The 16,095-nt window shown below is 39.9% G+C and overlaps 2 protein-coding genes across 2 annotated transcripts; both read right to left on the minus strand.

Annotated features, from left to right (window-relative positions):
- Nucleotides 1-3,083: 3,083 nt before the first annotated feature.
- On the minus strand, nt 3,084-6,455 carry nfkbil1 (nuclear factor of kappa light polypeptide gene enhancer in B-cells inhibitor-like 1). Its single transcript, XM_019271904.2, has 4 exons — nt 6,082-6,455; nt 5,899-6,011; nt 3,894-4,005; nt 3,084-3,810 (listed from the first exon to the last, which is right to left on the minus strand). Exons 1-4 carry the CDS (start codon nt 6,353-6,355, stop codon nt 3,221-3,223), a joined length of 1,089 nt encoding a protein of 362 aa, XP_019127449.2. The 5' UTR covers nt 6,356-6,455; the 3' UTR covers nt 3,084-3,220.
- A 7,029-nt stretch (nt 6,456-13,484) lies between these two features.
- On the minus strand, nt 13,485-15,532 carry LOC104923213 (apelin receptor B). Its single transcript, XM_010736246.3, has one exon. The coding sequence runs from the start codon at nt 15,456-15,458 to the stop codon at nt 14,382-14,384; it is 1,077 nt and encodes a 358-aa protein (XP_010734548.2). The 5' UTR covers nt 15,459-15,532; the 3' UTR covers nt 13,485-14,381.
- Nucleotides 15,533-16,095: the final 563 nt, after the last annotated feature.

Below are 16,095 nucleotides of genomic sequence, written 5' to 3' on the forward strand. Positions count from 1 at the left end.
CACATTGATGTTTCAGCAGCTCAAAGAAAAAATAAGGACAAAATAAGGTTTTATAAGGACATTAGATATAAAAATGAACAAGAATACAAATAATTTAGCAAAATAATGCAACTTTTCTGTTGCAAAGTGAGACCCATTTTTATTTCTTGGCTTTTAACCCAGCATGAGACTCAGTTTCTGTTTTTGCTTTATTATTATTTTAATATTGTTTATCGTTTATTATTGTTTTTATATTGTTCTTATGTTCTATGTCTTACATTTCATGTTCTATTTCATGTACAGCACTTTGTGTCAGTCACGGCTGTCTTTAAAGGGTTTTATAAATAAAGTTGAGTTGAGTTGAGTTGAACATTTCCAGCACCAAAATGTCACCAATTATAACTATATATTATATTATATTATATCATGATATTATCTCTTATAATTAGATATCATAATTTATTATTCTCTAGGTTCTTTATTCTGAAATCTATCAGCAAATTCACCCAAATCCTAACCAACATATCATTGTAAAGTTTTATTATAAGATATAATTAATGTACTTTTTTTTTTTTTTTTTTTTTTGGTCACAGTATAAATTTTGGTTGAAAAAATAAAAAAATCCTTTGTCTCCTTTTAAATTGTGCCCATGGTGGCAGGTTATGTATTTATTTATTTATTTATTAAAGGGGGTTAGCTCACAAACCTGGCAACCAGCGCATCTTATTCTGTTCCATCACTGAAAGCGGGCCGACCATCTGCTCTTCTTTGTGTGTGAAATCCTTTATTTAGGCTGTTTTGGGGTTATATGGTCATTTTGTTCATGTTTAAAACACATTTAAATAATAATCACTGTGTTCGCGACACTCACTGACTTCAAGCTGTTTAGCTTCAGGAGTAAAAAATACCGTTAGTAGGCCCACATGACTCAACACAATCTGGATGTTATTACGTTTATTCTGTTTAAAAATCAGAAACAAGGTGTTCAGTCCACTCAGTGTGCTGCTTTAACCATGCATGTACAAACATTCACATCACATGTATTTTATTTTGACAGATGCTTTTGTTTCCCCACACATGCACACACCAGGAGCACATAGTTTATTTAAGGACAGTGTCATTTTGTCTCCTGAGACCTGTAAACTACTGCTATTGATGTGCCCTTAAGCAAACAACCATCAACTGCTCACTGATCGGCCTGAGATTGTACTCGAGATGTCATAAAATAAGATAAGATAGACTTTATTGATCCCACATCAGGGAAATCTGCTTGTTACAAAAGCTTGCAATACACACGAGGGATAAGAAATTACTGATACATAAAAAACAAAATAGGAAACAATCTAAGATGAAATAAAAACACCTTTCTAGGGTATGTACACTGAATCATTTCACAAAAATAATTACACACGTGGTATGTAGCTTTGTCCTAGGATGAGTTGAAGCGTTGAAGCAGGAGGTAATTGAACAGTGTAAGTAAATAAATAGAAATGAACAGCATAGTATGATTTGAGTGAGATGTAAATAAAGGTATGCCTGTATATAGTGAAATTATAATAAGTGCTGATGTGAGTGTGAACAGGACATTGCTTACAACCTTTATTTAACATTTAGGAGAGCACAGGGAGTAACATCACAAGTTTACCTGAACCTTTTATTTATAGAAAAATGATAAACCAATTACACTGGAAACAGATAAAGCTCCAAGAATATGAAAACAAAACCCCTACACCGGGAAACTTGAAACTAACACTGAGGATGTACAAGGGTTTCCAAGGAAGAGCTCAGGTTGTTTTGTTAACATTAACATTCACATTCATTTGAATATATGCAAAGAGGTGTTGCCGGTCTCCTCTGACTGGAGTGTTCTCCTGGGTTATGTTCACATTTACATACATGGTACTGGTGCAGTTTCAAATCAAATCAAATCAGATTTTATTTGTATAGCCCAAAGTCACAAAGTACATTTGCCTCGGAGGGCTTTAAAATCTGTACAGGGAGTGACACCCTCTGTCCTTTCACCTGATGAAGATCTGAAGACCAAAGCACTGTTAATGATGCACGACTGTGATCAACAATGTCTACAGTTTATTTACAGTGGACAAAATTCCAGATAAGCATATCATATATGTTATCGTCTCCTAACTTTTATACACAGTGTGTAATTTCTGCCACTGAGGTACATCAAAACAACAAAAACAAGCAAAAAAACTAAGTTTGATGAAGTGTATTTGCTACCTGGGCATTTTACGAAACACCGGCAGGTCCTTTCGGTCCACACCATGCAGCATCACATCCACCATCTCCTGCACTGTACCTCGTGGAGCTGGCCAGGGGATGTCACTGTAGCTTAGCTTTGTGGTGCCGGCTGAAGAGCCAGCATGAAAAGTAGCTGCACATCCCTCCTTGTAGCTGTGCTTCTTACCAAGCCGAGTCTCTTCCTCTTTACGTACCAGAACTCTTTTATGTGCTCCAAAAGCTTCCAAGCTATGTTGCAGAAATGTTGGCCCCTTGTGAGCCAGTTTGCAGCCTTAGCTCCTCAGATGTGGCCCTCCTGGTTTCTCCAAAGTCAGGGCTTAAATCTAAAGGTGAGTGCCATCAGGGCCCCTTGACTTTGGAACAAAAGTCTTTTGTCTTATTTACATAATTTCATGTCATGTTCCATAACTATTGCTCTCACCATACTTATCTTTCTTCCCTTAACCACGTTCTTAAATGTAACTTTTGTCTCATCTTTGTTTGGCATCAGTGTCTGACTCTCTGTCGAATCTAATTTGTGCTCGTCTGAGGTTAGCAGCAGCTCGAACACAAGATTTCCAGCATCATAATGGTTTCAGTGTTGTCCCCAGGTGTCAAAGTAGGCTAAATCTGTGTTACATACTACTTTTATTAACTCAACAGAAATCTGAAAGAAATATTATTTAGGATGTTTTAGGATTATATATTAATTTTGTCATGCTTAGAACACGTTCCCATGTGATGAATTATAAGTGTGTGTTTTAACAGACCTGCACAGTACAAACATGTTTTTTTACGACGTGCTGTGCTGCTTCAGGAGGAAAAATACTGTTAATAGGGCCAGTTGTCACTCAGGTTTAGAGAAATCTGGATGTTCTGACTTTTATTGTTATTAAATCAGGAATTTAACAGTAACATGTTCAGTGTTCAGCTCACAGTTCATTCAGGGAAATGTTTTTAAAAAGTTTTTAAAAACACAATGTTTGATATGATTTGCACAACGTTAAGTCCTCAGACTCTGGGCCAGTTTGTTGAGCTCCTGTGACAGCCTGGTGACTGTATCCAGGATTCGTTGCTTATCCTTCTCTTCTAACCGAGCTTCACATCGTTGAGCAAATTTATCAGGATGCCACAGCGCTTGCTGCTTACGGAGCATTTTACGAAACACCGGCAGGTCCTTTCGGTCTACACCGTGCAGCATCACATCCACCATCTCCTGCACTGTACCTCGTGGAGCTGGCCAGGGGATGTCGCTGTAGCTCAGCTTTGTTGTGCCGGCTGAAGAGCCAGCATGAAAAGTGGCTGCACATCCCTCCTCGTACCTGCGCTTCTTACCAAGCCGAGTCTCTTCCTCTTTACGCGCTGCTCGTGCCAGATATTCTTCATGCTCCCTCTGCAGCCTCTCATGCAGCTTCTTGTTGTCTTGCTCTTCCTGCTCTCGCTCTTGTTTGGTCTTTTTTCTTTTCCATCCAGAAGACGACGCTGCCAGTCTCTGAGCTTCAGCGTGCTTTTTATCGAAATACTCTTTTCTAATGCGGTCAGCCCAGTCACCATAGTCTTCCTCATCGTCATCGAGAGGAAGAAAATCATCAGCTGTGAAACGGAAACAGCAGTGTTATTATCAAGTGAAGAAAGTCTAAATTTAATTCAGCGTTAAAGAAGGAGTTTAAATTTACCATCATATACTCCGAAGGTTTCAGAGAATTCATCCTCGCATTCACCAAACAGCTTCTCCAGCCACTCCTTCTCAGGGTCTTTATCCGATGGACGGCTCATATTTTTTGCAGTCTGTGAAGAAACACAAGCAAATTCTATGTAAATGTGATCAAACATTATGAATCAAACTGAGATCTGTTGATTATTAAAATCCTAAACTGACTATTATGGTCAGCAGTTAATTTAAAGTAGTAGTTTTCTCAAATAATGTTACAGCTTTGATCAATAACAACACCATGAAAAACATAAACAGTTCAGATACAATGATGGCTGTGGCTCAACTTTAAGAATGTTTTTTTAACCTATATTACATGTAACATGCAAACATATTTTAAAGGATCTCCTTAAATATAATTATTAGGAATTGTCACTAAGTATACAGAGCAGGACCAAACATAAGTGACAGAGTATTAAAATGACTTCAGACACACAGTACGGTCAGTGTTTCTGTCCTGCAATTTGTTGTTACTCAATGACTAGAAACATATGTTGACACTAATAACCGTGGTAAGTTCAAATCAGCAGATAATATCAGTTCCTGCTGTTACAATAATAATAAAAAAATCTAAATACTGCTTGTGAGCTCTCAATCAACAGAAGTAGTCAGTAAAAGTAGATTGATAATTGTCAATTAAGTCATTTTTTCGAGCAATAATGCCAAACATTCCCTGGTTTTAGCTTTTCCCCATGTCTTCTCACATCATATTTTCATTACACTGGGGAACAATTTGAAAACAATTTTCTGTTGAGTTAGATTTTTATTCTGATTAAAACTAAAATCGGCATGCTGATTCCAAAATTGCAGTCAGTTTTTTTCTAGCACGTCAAGCTTTTTTCTCCACCGGATAAGCAAAACTCCACTGATTAGCTGTAGTAAGACTTGCCAGCTGATTACGATTGGACTCTACATAGCAACTTGTTTGTGCAGTCACGATTGAGACAGTGTGGTGAGAGGTGTGTGCAGCTCCCAATAGGTCAGTACTATCAATATCTGCAAACAGAAAGCTGGCATAGTGGGAATGAAGAGGATTTGTTCTGGCTTTTCTCTAAACCTTGTAACCTTGGGCATACCGTTGTAAGTTCTATTTCGTTTTATGCTGTTTTTGTAGTTTTCAAAGCTTGTAACTATTCCATCTTAGTGTTTTATTTACCTAGGTATATATTTCCTTTGTTCCAGATCATGTCTGCTCCTGCTACTTCTCGTCGTAAATGCCTAAACAACCCTGACTCCTTTTGCTATATTTGTGGTAGTTTCACCATTCCAAGTCAGAGGAAAGCAAACATCATTGCATTTGTCAAACAAGCATATTTTGCATATTTTAAAGTAAAACTCTGTAATCAAGACAAGGCATGGGCCCCTCACAAAGTGTGCAAGCAGTGTGTCGAGAGTTTACGGATGTGGACCAAAGGAACACGTGAAAAGTTGGCATTTGGTATCCCCATGGTTTGGCAAGAGCAAAAAGATCATTGCACAGACTGTTTAGTGAAAACAAGCACATATCTGTTAAGTACAATATCTTTCATATTTTTTAAGAAAACAGGGATCCTATAGTTAAAAAACTTGACGTGATAGAGAAAAACTGAGATCAGTTTTGGATTCAGCACCCAAAAATTATTTAAAAACAGCTGTCAGACCTAACTCAACAAAAATTGTGTTCCCCAGTGTTATCAAATAATCTGCTCGACTGATCGATTATTCATTTTGTCTATACACTGTCTGTAAATAACGTTAATCCCATCATCCACAAGTGTGTTTTTTTATATATGTATGTGAATACTTTTCTGTCTATTACCTTATTAATTAATAAACAAATCAATTCAGCTTTATTATGATAAATTATCCTTAAAAGAGACATGTTATAGACTTAATGAGTATTTTGAGAAGACCACAGACAGATTACACTGTACAGATATTAAAACACACACAGTATCTGACATAACAGTGATTTAAATGTCTGCAGTCACCTCTTTATGTTTCATCCAGGTCAGCAGGTCTTCAGGTGTGACTCCAGCAGAGTTGGGAGCGCTCATGGCCTCCGGGCAGCTCTTTTTCAGGGGCACCACCAGGTCATTGTACGCTGTAAACAAAGGAAAAATTATAGCAAACGTTTATAACTCAACAACATCTTCCTCCCTCGTCCTCTTCACCTGTTTTCCCGTGTTTCAGAGCCCTGTTGAGTGCGGTGTGTAGCGCCGTGTCTCCTTTGCGGTCCTTCTGCAGGACGGCGGCTCCGTGTCTGAGCAGCAGCCGCAGCACGGCGTCGTCTCCCAGGCTGCAGGCCAGCTGCAGCGGGCTCCTCTCTCGCTTGCCCTGGGAGAAGTTCACGTCCAGGTCCCGGTGCTTCCGCAGGTAGGACTTCAGCTTGAGCAGGTTGCCCTCCTCCACGTATCTCCACACACGCTTCTGTTTGCGGGACACCATGGACACTGACGGCAGCTGCTGGAGGGTTAGCGTCGGCTGACCCGGCCCTGCTTCATAACAACTCTTCTTCTTCTTGTTTGGCGTTTATTGGCAGTCTGCATCCTTATTGTTGCACATACTGCCACCTACTGGACTTTACTTCTTTACTACTTCCTTTTTCCTTTTAATTAACCCAGTTAAAACAAGATATCCCATTATGATTTTCCTCCCTATACTTTTGTAACCACTCTCCACTGCTCCTGTCCTCTGCAGCCCTGCAGAGGACACCTGCACCACCTGATCATGTTGTAGTCTCCTGTTCATGTCTCATTGCAATTTTTTTCTATTTTATTTCGTTTATACCTTGCAGTTATTATTTATATCATGGTCACTTACTTTTGTAATATTATTTCCATTATGGTCACTACTCTTGCAATAATATTATTATTTGTATCATGGTCACTTTCTTTGCAATATTTCTAACACTATGGTCACTTTACATTACAATACTCTTTTTATATATCATGCCACTTTTATCATCAGTACTTGTTTGTTTGAAGGTTGATTGTTTCCCCGTGGTGGGATGAATAAAGTATATCTAATCTAATCTAATTCCCTCTCCCTTTCATATCCATGACAATCTGTCTCTCTCTCCCCACAGCTATATCGACCAGTTGGATGTTTCCCTACTATATTGAGTGTGCTATTTAATCTACTGTCCCCTATTCTTAGTCTGCTCATGGTCACCTGTTCCACTCTGCTACCTCCACAACATCCCACCTCTCCAACTCCACCATGTAGTTTATATAAATGTCTCCCCCTTTTCCTGGATTTTCAAATATTGTTTCCATTGATTGATTACTTCCTTCCTTATTAAACGTTTTCCTTCTGCTTTTGATCATTTTACTTTCATTTCCACCTCCTCTTTCTTTACTGCCTCCTTTGCAATTTGATCTGCTTTTTTATTCCCCTGTATCCCTAAATGAGCTGGTACCCACATGAACATTATTTCCCCCCCCTGCTGTTAATCTGTGTTAATCTGGATGTTCTCAACAGTATTTCATATAATATTTCCTGATGTGTTTTTGCTGCTCTGTTTTTAATGCTCAAGAGTGATGAAACTGAATCACTACATATGATTATTTTCCTATCCACCCTGTCCTCCACCCATTCTATTGCCAATACTAATGCACATAGCTCTTCATAATAACTCCGACGGTAGCAGCAGAATGGTTCCGGTGTTGTCACTAGGTGTCAGTATTGACTTTTTAAATCAGGGATGTCCAAACTTCTTTTAAAGAGAGTCAGATTGAATATATCATTGCCTATGGGACTGTCCACTGATTCAGGCCTTTTGGAGTGAGGTGATGGATATGATTTTGCAGGTATGAAACTAATATGAGATCACGAACTATGTATCCTTGGTATTTTTTCTGACAAACCTTGACCTTAGCAAGGCAAATACATCTATGATTATTTTTGCATGCTACGAGCCAAGTACACTATAGCCAAATCATGGAAATCCACTTCTAAACCGAGTATCAGTGTCTGGATTGCAGGATTATCAGACTCGCTGGCACTGGAAAAACTCCCCTTCACGTTAAAGGGTAAATGTCTGATTTTTGACAGTATGTGGAGGTCTTTTATGGTGTTCTTTGAGGGGAGGAAAGCTTTGGAGGCATGTTCACCCCATATGTAAACCATTAACAATTGAAATTAGCATGTATTTATTCATCTATTTGTTATTGCTCTTTTATTTTTTATTTGAAATTCTTTTCTCTAAAGAAGATGACAGATTATTCATGTTTTGGACTGCAAAACAACACATGTTACTGCCCTGTAATGTTTATCTCATCTATGACGTGCCTTATTGTGATAGGTTAGTTTTGCACCTGTATTATATCTTGTTGTAGTGTGATTGTTTATTCTGAAAATTAATAAACACACTTCTTTAAAAAAAAAAAAAGAAGGCCAGATTTGACAATGTGAAAATGCCCTAACATTTAAAAATGAAAAAAATACCAATAAAAGTTACACAAATGCACTGTTCCGTAACAATTTGGTTTTCATTGTTGTTGGTTTTTTTTTAAAAATGACAATGTAACCAAATCTTAGCCAATCAGGCCTGAACAAATCTAAAAAACGGTTCTTCCTTTCTTTCACATCTGGAGTCAAATAACAAAGCATAAATTGTATCGAATACGTTAAAGCTGCATGAAGTTGAGTAATGCAAAGTCTGTTAACTTTTAAGTTTAAAATGTATCACTCTTGCTCTTCTCGTTAACAAAATCATTCAGAAAGTAATATTTTGTGTCACATCTACAAATATATAACACCAGCAGTTATGTTCTTAGAGGTTCAAATGTTTCTTATGCCAATCAAAAAAAAAGGGAAAAAAAAGAAGCCAAATCTTCCAGCCATACAGTATCTGACAATCCTAGCAGGCCATAAATAATATATTATATAAACGAAGCTTGTGCACAACACATATACAGAAAATCCCAGTAGAAAATTAAGGAAGTAAAGTTTAACTGGTGGTTTTGATTATTGCCTCAGCGCCCCTACTTCCAACATCAATAAGTAAGACATGATGCCGTGAAATGCAACTTCAACTCTTTCCTTCTCTTTATGATGGGAAACAACGGCCCACTATGAATCTCCTTTATTTATCTGTAGATATACAGTTTGACTTTTAGCTGTTTAATCCTACTTTAAAACAAGTGCACATACATGTGTTTATTACACTTAACTTCTACCTCTATTTGTCATTAACTGTATACAAATGCGTAGGACTTGTGGTGTTGCATCCACTGTGATGACTGAAAATGTATCACCAACGATCTTTATATAAAATCTTGAATTTGTGGGTAGTAGAGCTGATTACAGGGTGTTCATTTTTACTGAGAAGTTCACTGGTAGATTTTTTGGTGATTCCCCAGCCTATTTAAAATCTCACCACTGCATATACATGGCCCCCTATGCTTACCACTATTTCTATTTCAAAATCTTATGGCTTTAAATGTGGTGCTGCAAGCTTGAAAAATTAATTAGAACTTATTATTCAAAAACTATTTTAATTTGTTCTTATTCTCCTCGTGTGTGGTCAAGCACCACGATCCACAGAGCAAACAGATCAACATGATACACACACACACACGATTAAATGACACACAAACACAAAAAGAGAGAGAGAGAGAGAGAGAGAGAGAGTTAGCACATTGCATCGTCAAAAAACAAGTCTACAAATCTTTTTAAATCAATTAAACTCTTGCACACGGCCTCTCTGGGTGCTGCTCTTGCGTAATTACATGTTTGCACATGCAGCTATCTTTACCTGTGATGCTTAAATCAGTGCAGCTGAGCCTCTGAACTGGCTCAGTCCTGCTGCAGATGACAGGGCACCCATTTAGGCCTGAGGGAGGAGAGGATGCACAATGGAGAGGATAGAGAAGGGAATGAAGGGACACTTTGTGCCCCGTGAAGAGGATGATCTTCTCTGAGACTCGAATACTCACATCCGGAGTCATCCAAAGCTTGGGCACTTCCGTTCTTCTTTTTACTTTCGGAAACGACGTGTCTCCACTAACGATGAACGCCTTTGAAATGTGTGACATCTCAGGAGAGAAGGAGTGAGAGAAAAAAAAAGAGACATTTGATTTGTCACCTCAGGTGTTTGAGTCACATGTTTGCCACTATATATCTTTAACCTTCTTTTTTCTATAAGAACTTTCAGCATACTTGTCACACAACTTTGGGTGTGTCTAAAGCACCGGTGTCCTCCAAGACCTCAGGTGGAGCATGCATCTCTATCTGTTGTACTGAGGGTCCTAAAAGCAGAGATGCCTAAGAAAGACAGGATATCCCCGGTCAGGAACACTTACCTTGCCCACCCTTTGCCTTTCCTGCCTGTCCTGCTGACTCCTATCCTGTCCGTGAGGTCTGTCATCCTCCTGGGACGTCGCAAGAAGGAGCGCTGCAGGACCAGGCGGCAGGAAGCTGAGGGCCCTCTAAGACGCTCCAGGGGTCAGCATCTCATCCTACCACGCTATGGTCAGAGCTCGGTCAAAGTCCGGTCTGCTGGCCGTGCGACTCAGCCTCCATTGTTAGGACGGTGGAGAAAAGTGCGCACACTTCCTCTGTCTATTTTCTGCATGGCCTGGTTTATTGGGTTCTGATTTATGACAGCTGGACATGTGCTTCTTGCATACAGTAGGCCTGGCTGCAAGCCTGATTTAAAACAACACAAAGGCACTGTGGCTGTTTGTCACCCATTAATAAGACAATGAATGAGTTAGGGTGTGCACCCCAATAGAAACTTGGCCTTACCCTTGCTCTTAGTTTCTATTGATATCCATCATCAGGTAAACAAACTTTATCCAGTCTGGTGAAGATTTTGGATCGGACCTTTTCATCTGTCTGAGGGTAAAAAGAAGGACAAGTTTCTATTGGGGTACCCACCCACAATTCATTCATTGTCTCATCAATGGGTGACAAACAGCCTTTGTGTTTTTTAAATCAGGCTTGCAGCCAGGCCTTCACACCTCTCCGTCTAGACTTAAACGGTACGTTCAGGAAATAAAACAGAAAATAAACATGGTGTAAAACAAATATTCAGATCCTTTACTAATACCACACTGTGATAATACTTGTATACAAAACTTTACTAAATTAAAAGTATTGAAAGTACTCATTCTACTATCACTGTTCTGTAAGAACCATGTATAAAGTCAACTTTTCATGAAGTCAGAAAACCTTTGTGACAATAACTTTTCCAGCAGATCCAAGAGAGCTTTTAAATAGTTCCTTTAGATTAAGAAGTACAATCATTTTAATCTTGAAAAAGATCAAATTCATAATCACCAATTGTTGAGATATGGACACTGGACAGGAAGAGTATGAGCACATGTAATTTGTAACTAGTAACTAGTAACCAAAGCTTTCAGACAAATGTAGTGGAGTAAACACTACAACATTTACCTCTTAGATGTAGTGCAGTAGAAATATAAAGTTACATAAAATGGATAGTAAAGAAAGAAGTAGTACAAGTACCTCAAATTTCTACTTAAGTTGTTACAACAACTTAACTACAGTTATACAGAGTATTAATACGATGCTTATAGTTTAGTTAAACAATTTTCACAGCTCCATGAGTGTTATATTATATTATATTATGTAATTATAATTACAGATTTATTGATTTGTAAGCATGATTTTAACATCTGCTTGGAATGGAAACAGCAGCTTTTCCCTCTGTAATGAAGTGGAGTAGACGTATAAAGAAAAGTGCAACAAACACACAATTAGTTGAGTGACGCAAGAAAAAAGAAAAAAGAAAGAAAGAAAGACCGTATAGTTTGATCTGGACTGTTTCATAGATACAAAACATTTCAGATGACGACTGAAGTTTTAAACATTTAGTTCAAAGCAAAGCAGATTTATGTTGTCAGAAGTCATAAACGGCAGGTTGTTTCAGGTGTTGACTGTGGTGTCTACACGATACTATTAGTGATATAATTAGTGCCATGAGTTTGTCATCTGTTTTTATTTGATGGGTCTTTGATTTTTGTTTTCAGACAACACGCCTTTGCACAGACAGAACCACTGAAATTACCAATACAGTCACATGTTCAACAGAGAAAACAATGCAAATATACATTTTTATATATATATTTTTGGGGGAAGGAAAGTTTAAATGATCATTTATTTATTTTTTTTAAATAGAAAGCTGTCCTAGATGCTTGTCATTTCTTAGAGAGGGAGAGAAAAGACTGTTTATACACTCGGGATACCCCGCGGCAAGCCTGGTTCCAGCGAGGACATACTTCATTTTCACACTCTGTTATTACAGAGGAATGAAAACATTTGTGTAATCATTTCTGAACAATCATCTCAGACAAACACTCACTCTATAAGGAGATCAAAGGGCATAAATCCCTGTTTTCTCTCGCAGCTCTTTGTTTCTAGCTTCAGCAAAAGTTCATGCCATGAAATCTTTGTAACACGATCACATCAGCTTCATAAAACTTAAGAACCCATGAAAATAATCTAACCGGATTATCTTTCACAGTGGATTTAGACTTTGATTCTGACAGGTGGAGGATAATGTGACAAGTCGTCTTGTAAAAAATAGCTGCTGCATGGAGCTTAAAGATGTACTGTATGCTGTTTCACCAATAAAACACGTCGTTGTGCAGACTCTTCGGGGTGTAATAAATCTACTGTTGGAACTCTGTCAGTTTTAGTTCTAACAAATTGCAGAAAGCAAATGCTTTAGACTAAATTCAGAGAAGATTTTGCTCGCATGTGTTTTGTCTCGGATGAGATTAGGCAGAGCTGAGACAGTGATGAAGGAGACGGGGTGAATGTCGCTGCAGCTGTTGCACTTCTTTCAGATTTCACCTGTCTGACATTAAAAACTTCTTTTTTTTCTCCCTCTTCTTTGAGGAGTTCAGCTTTTGTCACATTAACCTAAATGTAAACTGTAATTGTTAGTGATTTAGACTTTAATACATTCTCCATCACAGGTATTAGGCAGGGGGCCAGATAGCCGTCGACTTCCACTACAAATCAGTATCAGGATTACTACAATCCTTCTGTCTCCTTCTGTTGCTGATTATATCCTGTAAAAAGCTCATTAGAGTCAAAATGGTTAATCATTGCATTCTAATTTGAAGCTCAACAACCTGTTGTGTTGTTTGTTTAAACAATACATTAAAATATCACATGGTTAACTGTGATAAAGGCTAAAAATGTCTTTTTTTTTAGATGCGTTTTGGGATTTAGTGTTACAGGAAAAGAATCCTGCGGTTGTGGTAATTAACCCTGAGAAGACTTTAACACCTCTGGGGCAAAGCCAAATGTCCTGTGGTTGATCCAATTTAGAAACTTTTGTACTCATTGATTGTTTGTGTGAGCGGATTGTAAGAGGAGAAGAAACAAACATGCTTGGAGAGGGAAACAGAAGTCCAACGTGCATTTCCTGCAGACATGTGCTTTGATTTCGACCCTGCGAAACACAATAGCAGGGAGACTGCCTCCCCTCAGCAATGCACCAACAGGAAGAAGCACATTCACTGGATGGGAGAAAATACATTCCAGCAAGACTTTAACAAGCTATCATGAGTAACAGAGTGAGACAAGAGAGAGGATGTGTTTTTTCAAAGCACCTTTTTTTTTTTTATTATTACAAATCATAAACATCAATTCAAAATAATGCGTATTCACAAAATGCTTTCATGTATTTGTCAGGAACAAATTCATTGTCATTCTGACATGCTCACACTCACTCATTCACACACAGACACTCACACACACACACGCACAAGCAGACTGTCAAAGCAGTCACCTTTTAATTGGGCCGGCCTAAAAACATTTGTCAGCTGCCATCTGTCTGTCTGTCTGTCTGTCTGTCTGTCTGTCTGGGTATCCCAACCCCCTCCTTCCACTATCTCCGTCTCCTCTTACAACACTCTTATCAGACTCTAACACATCTTATTGACTGACACGCCCTTCCTACACACACACACGCACACACACACACACACACACAGTCACAGTCATACGTAACACTGCTGGTATAAATCACACCTCAAGTGCTTACAAATGAAAACAAGAACAGCAGGAGCAAATGCATGAGGAATACACTTCACCAGGACTTGAGGACAGAGTTCAAAGCTCAGTGTTCTGCATAAAGTCCACAGGAGAACTAAAAGTAACACATGAGCATGTAGTCCTTTTTTTAAAATACATTCCACTTTTATAAAAACAAAATACAAGTCTGGCTGATGCTTGGTCCCTTTGTAGTAAGTAGTACAGTTTTGCTGCCCTGCAACTGACAGTGAGCCTGGAGCTTGAGTGTGGTCAGCGCCGATGACCACGAGTCTGGCGTTCGTCTTCTGAAGTCCACAGAGTGAGACAGGATCGAAGGTGACACCCTGAAACTGGCGGGCAGAAGATCAGCGGCCAAGCACCCAGCGCTGTAAAGTTCACCTGCATTGTTCTGCATTGTTCACCTCTTTCCCAGCATGCACTGGGCCCTCAGCTGTCGTCACACCTTTGTGGCCAGAGACTGAGCCTCCGTCTTCTGAGAGGACAGAGAGCTGGCGGGGCTTGCATGCAAGGACTTCTTCAGGTTGAGTAGGCACAGACACTGGGATCTGAAGCGCAGGTCGAAGAAGGCGTAAAGAAAAGGGTTGAGGCAGCTGTTGACGTAGGCCAGGCAGGTGGCGTACGGGTGAGCCAGCAGCAGGAAGCGCAGGAAGGCACAGGTGTCGGGAACCAGGTTCAGGTAGGAGAGGGCGTCAGCACTCTTCACAACATGGAAGGGTATCCAGCAGGCAGCGAACACCACTACCAGCGTGGTGATGATCTTTAGCAGCCTCCTCTTACGCTGGTCCTCTTTGCGAAGCGTGTTGAAGTGGCGGGTGACGGTGCAGCCGATGAAGCCGTAGCACACCATCATTGCCAAGAAAGGTAAGAGAAAGCCCAGAGCTGAGGAGGAGATGCTGAGACCAGCGACCCAGAGGTTCTCCTGCTCCTTGTTTTTGGCCACCAGGCTGAAGTCCATGGCGCAGGATGTGCGGTTGGTGGTTGGATCGTAGATGGTGGTGCGGAAAATCAGAGTCGGGGCAGCCAGGAGAAAAGACAGCAGCCAGATGGCGGTCAGGGAGGCTTGTGTGTGGCCTCGGGTACGCAGCTGGGTGCTGGACAAGGAGTGGACAATGGCCAGGTAGCGGTCGAAGCTCATGCAGGTTAGGCAGAAGACACTGGCAAACATGTTGAGCAGGACCACGTAGCTGCTGATCTTACACATGGCAACTCCAAAGGGCCAGTGGTAGCCCATGGCTGTGTAGACAGCCCACAGAGGAAGAGTGACCACGAAGGTAAGGTCAGCCAGGGCCAGGTTGCCGATGTAGACGTCAGTAGCTCGCCGCTTACCCTGGGCTCTCCACACGGTGAAGATGACCACGCCATTTCCAGAGAGGCCGAGGATGAAAATAAGCATGTACAGTACCGGGATAACAGAGTATGACGGCGTCCACTCAGAATAGTCACACATGGTGGAGTTTTCTTGGTCATCGTAGTCGTAGTAGTCATCAGGGGCAGCAGTTGAATCCATCTCCATTTTCTCTCTTCTGTTGTTCAAAAAAGAAACTCTATGTTTGGTGCAGATAGATCCACAGTAGTTGTGAGCACTCTGAAGTGTGTTGAGTGTGAGATCAGCCCGCCCTTATATACCCCACCAGACTTGTACCCTCCCAGCCAGCCTCCCTCTCCCCTCCCACTGCCCTCCTCCCCTCCTCTCTCCTCTCTCCTCAATTCATTAACATGTACCCCACTACATAATGTCACTTTAATACATAAAATATAGATTGAAATTATTAATACTTTATTTTTTATTTTTCAGGATATTTTTTTTCCCCTTGCTATTTTATGCAACAAAATAACAGGAAATTATCTCCAGGGCAAAATGAAACAGTTCAAACTTTAAATGAATCACCATATATATGTTGCAACACTGTTCGTTAGACATGTTTGGACGGTTGGCAAAGAGTCAAGCCTGGGCATGACAAGTTTCAAGAACTGCTCAATTTAAATATCAATCGAGAGTCGTTCTGGCACCGGAGCACTCTGCTGAAAGGTGAACAGGCTGCACTATTTACATATCTATGTCTGTGTTTTTCATGTCTGCACATGCTCAAACAAGCAAAACCACAAACAAAATAAAGATGTGTTTAACTGTAAAGAAATGTAGGTTAGGT

Source organism: Larimichthys crocea, chromosome IX (genome assembly GCF_000972845.2).
Source record: "Larimichthys crocea isolate SSNF chromosome IX, L_crocea_2.0, whole genome shotgun sequence".
NCBI lineage: Eukaryota > Metazoa > Chordata > Actinopteri > Sciaenidae > Larimichthys > Larimichthys crocea.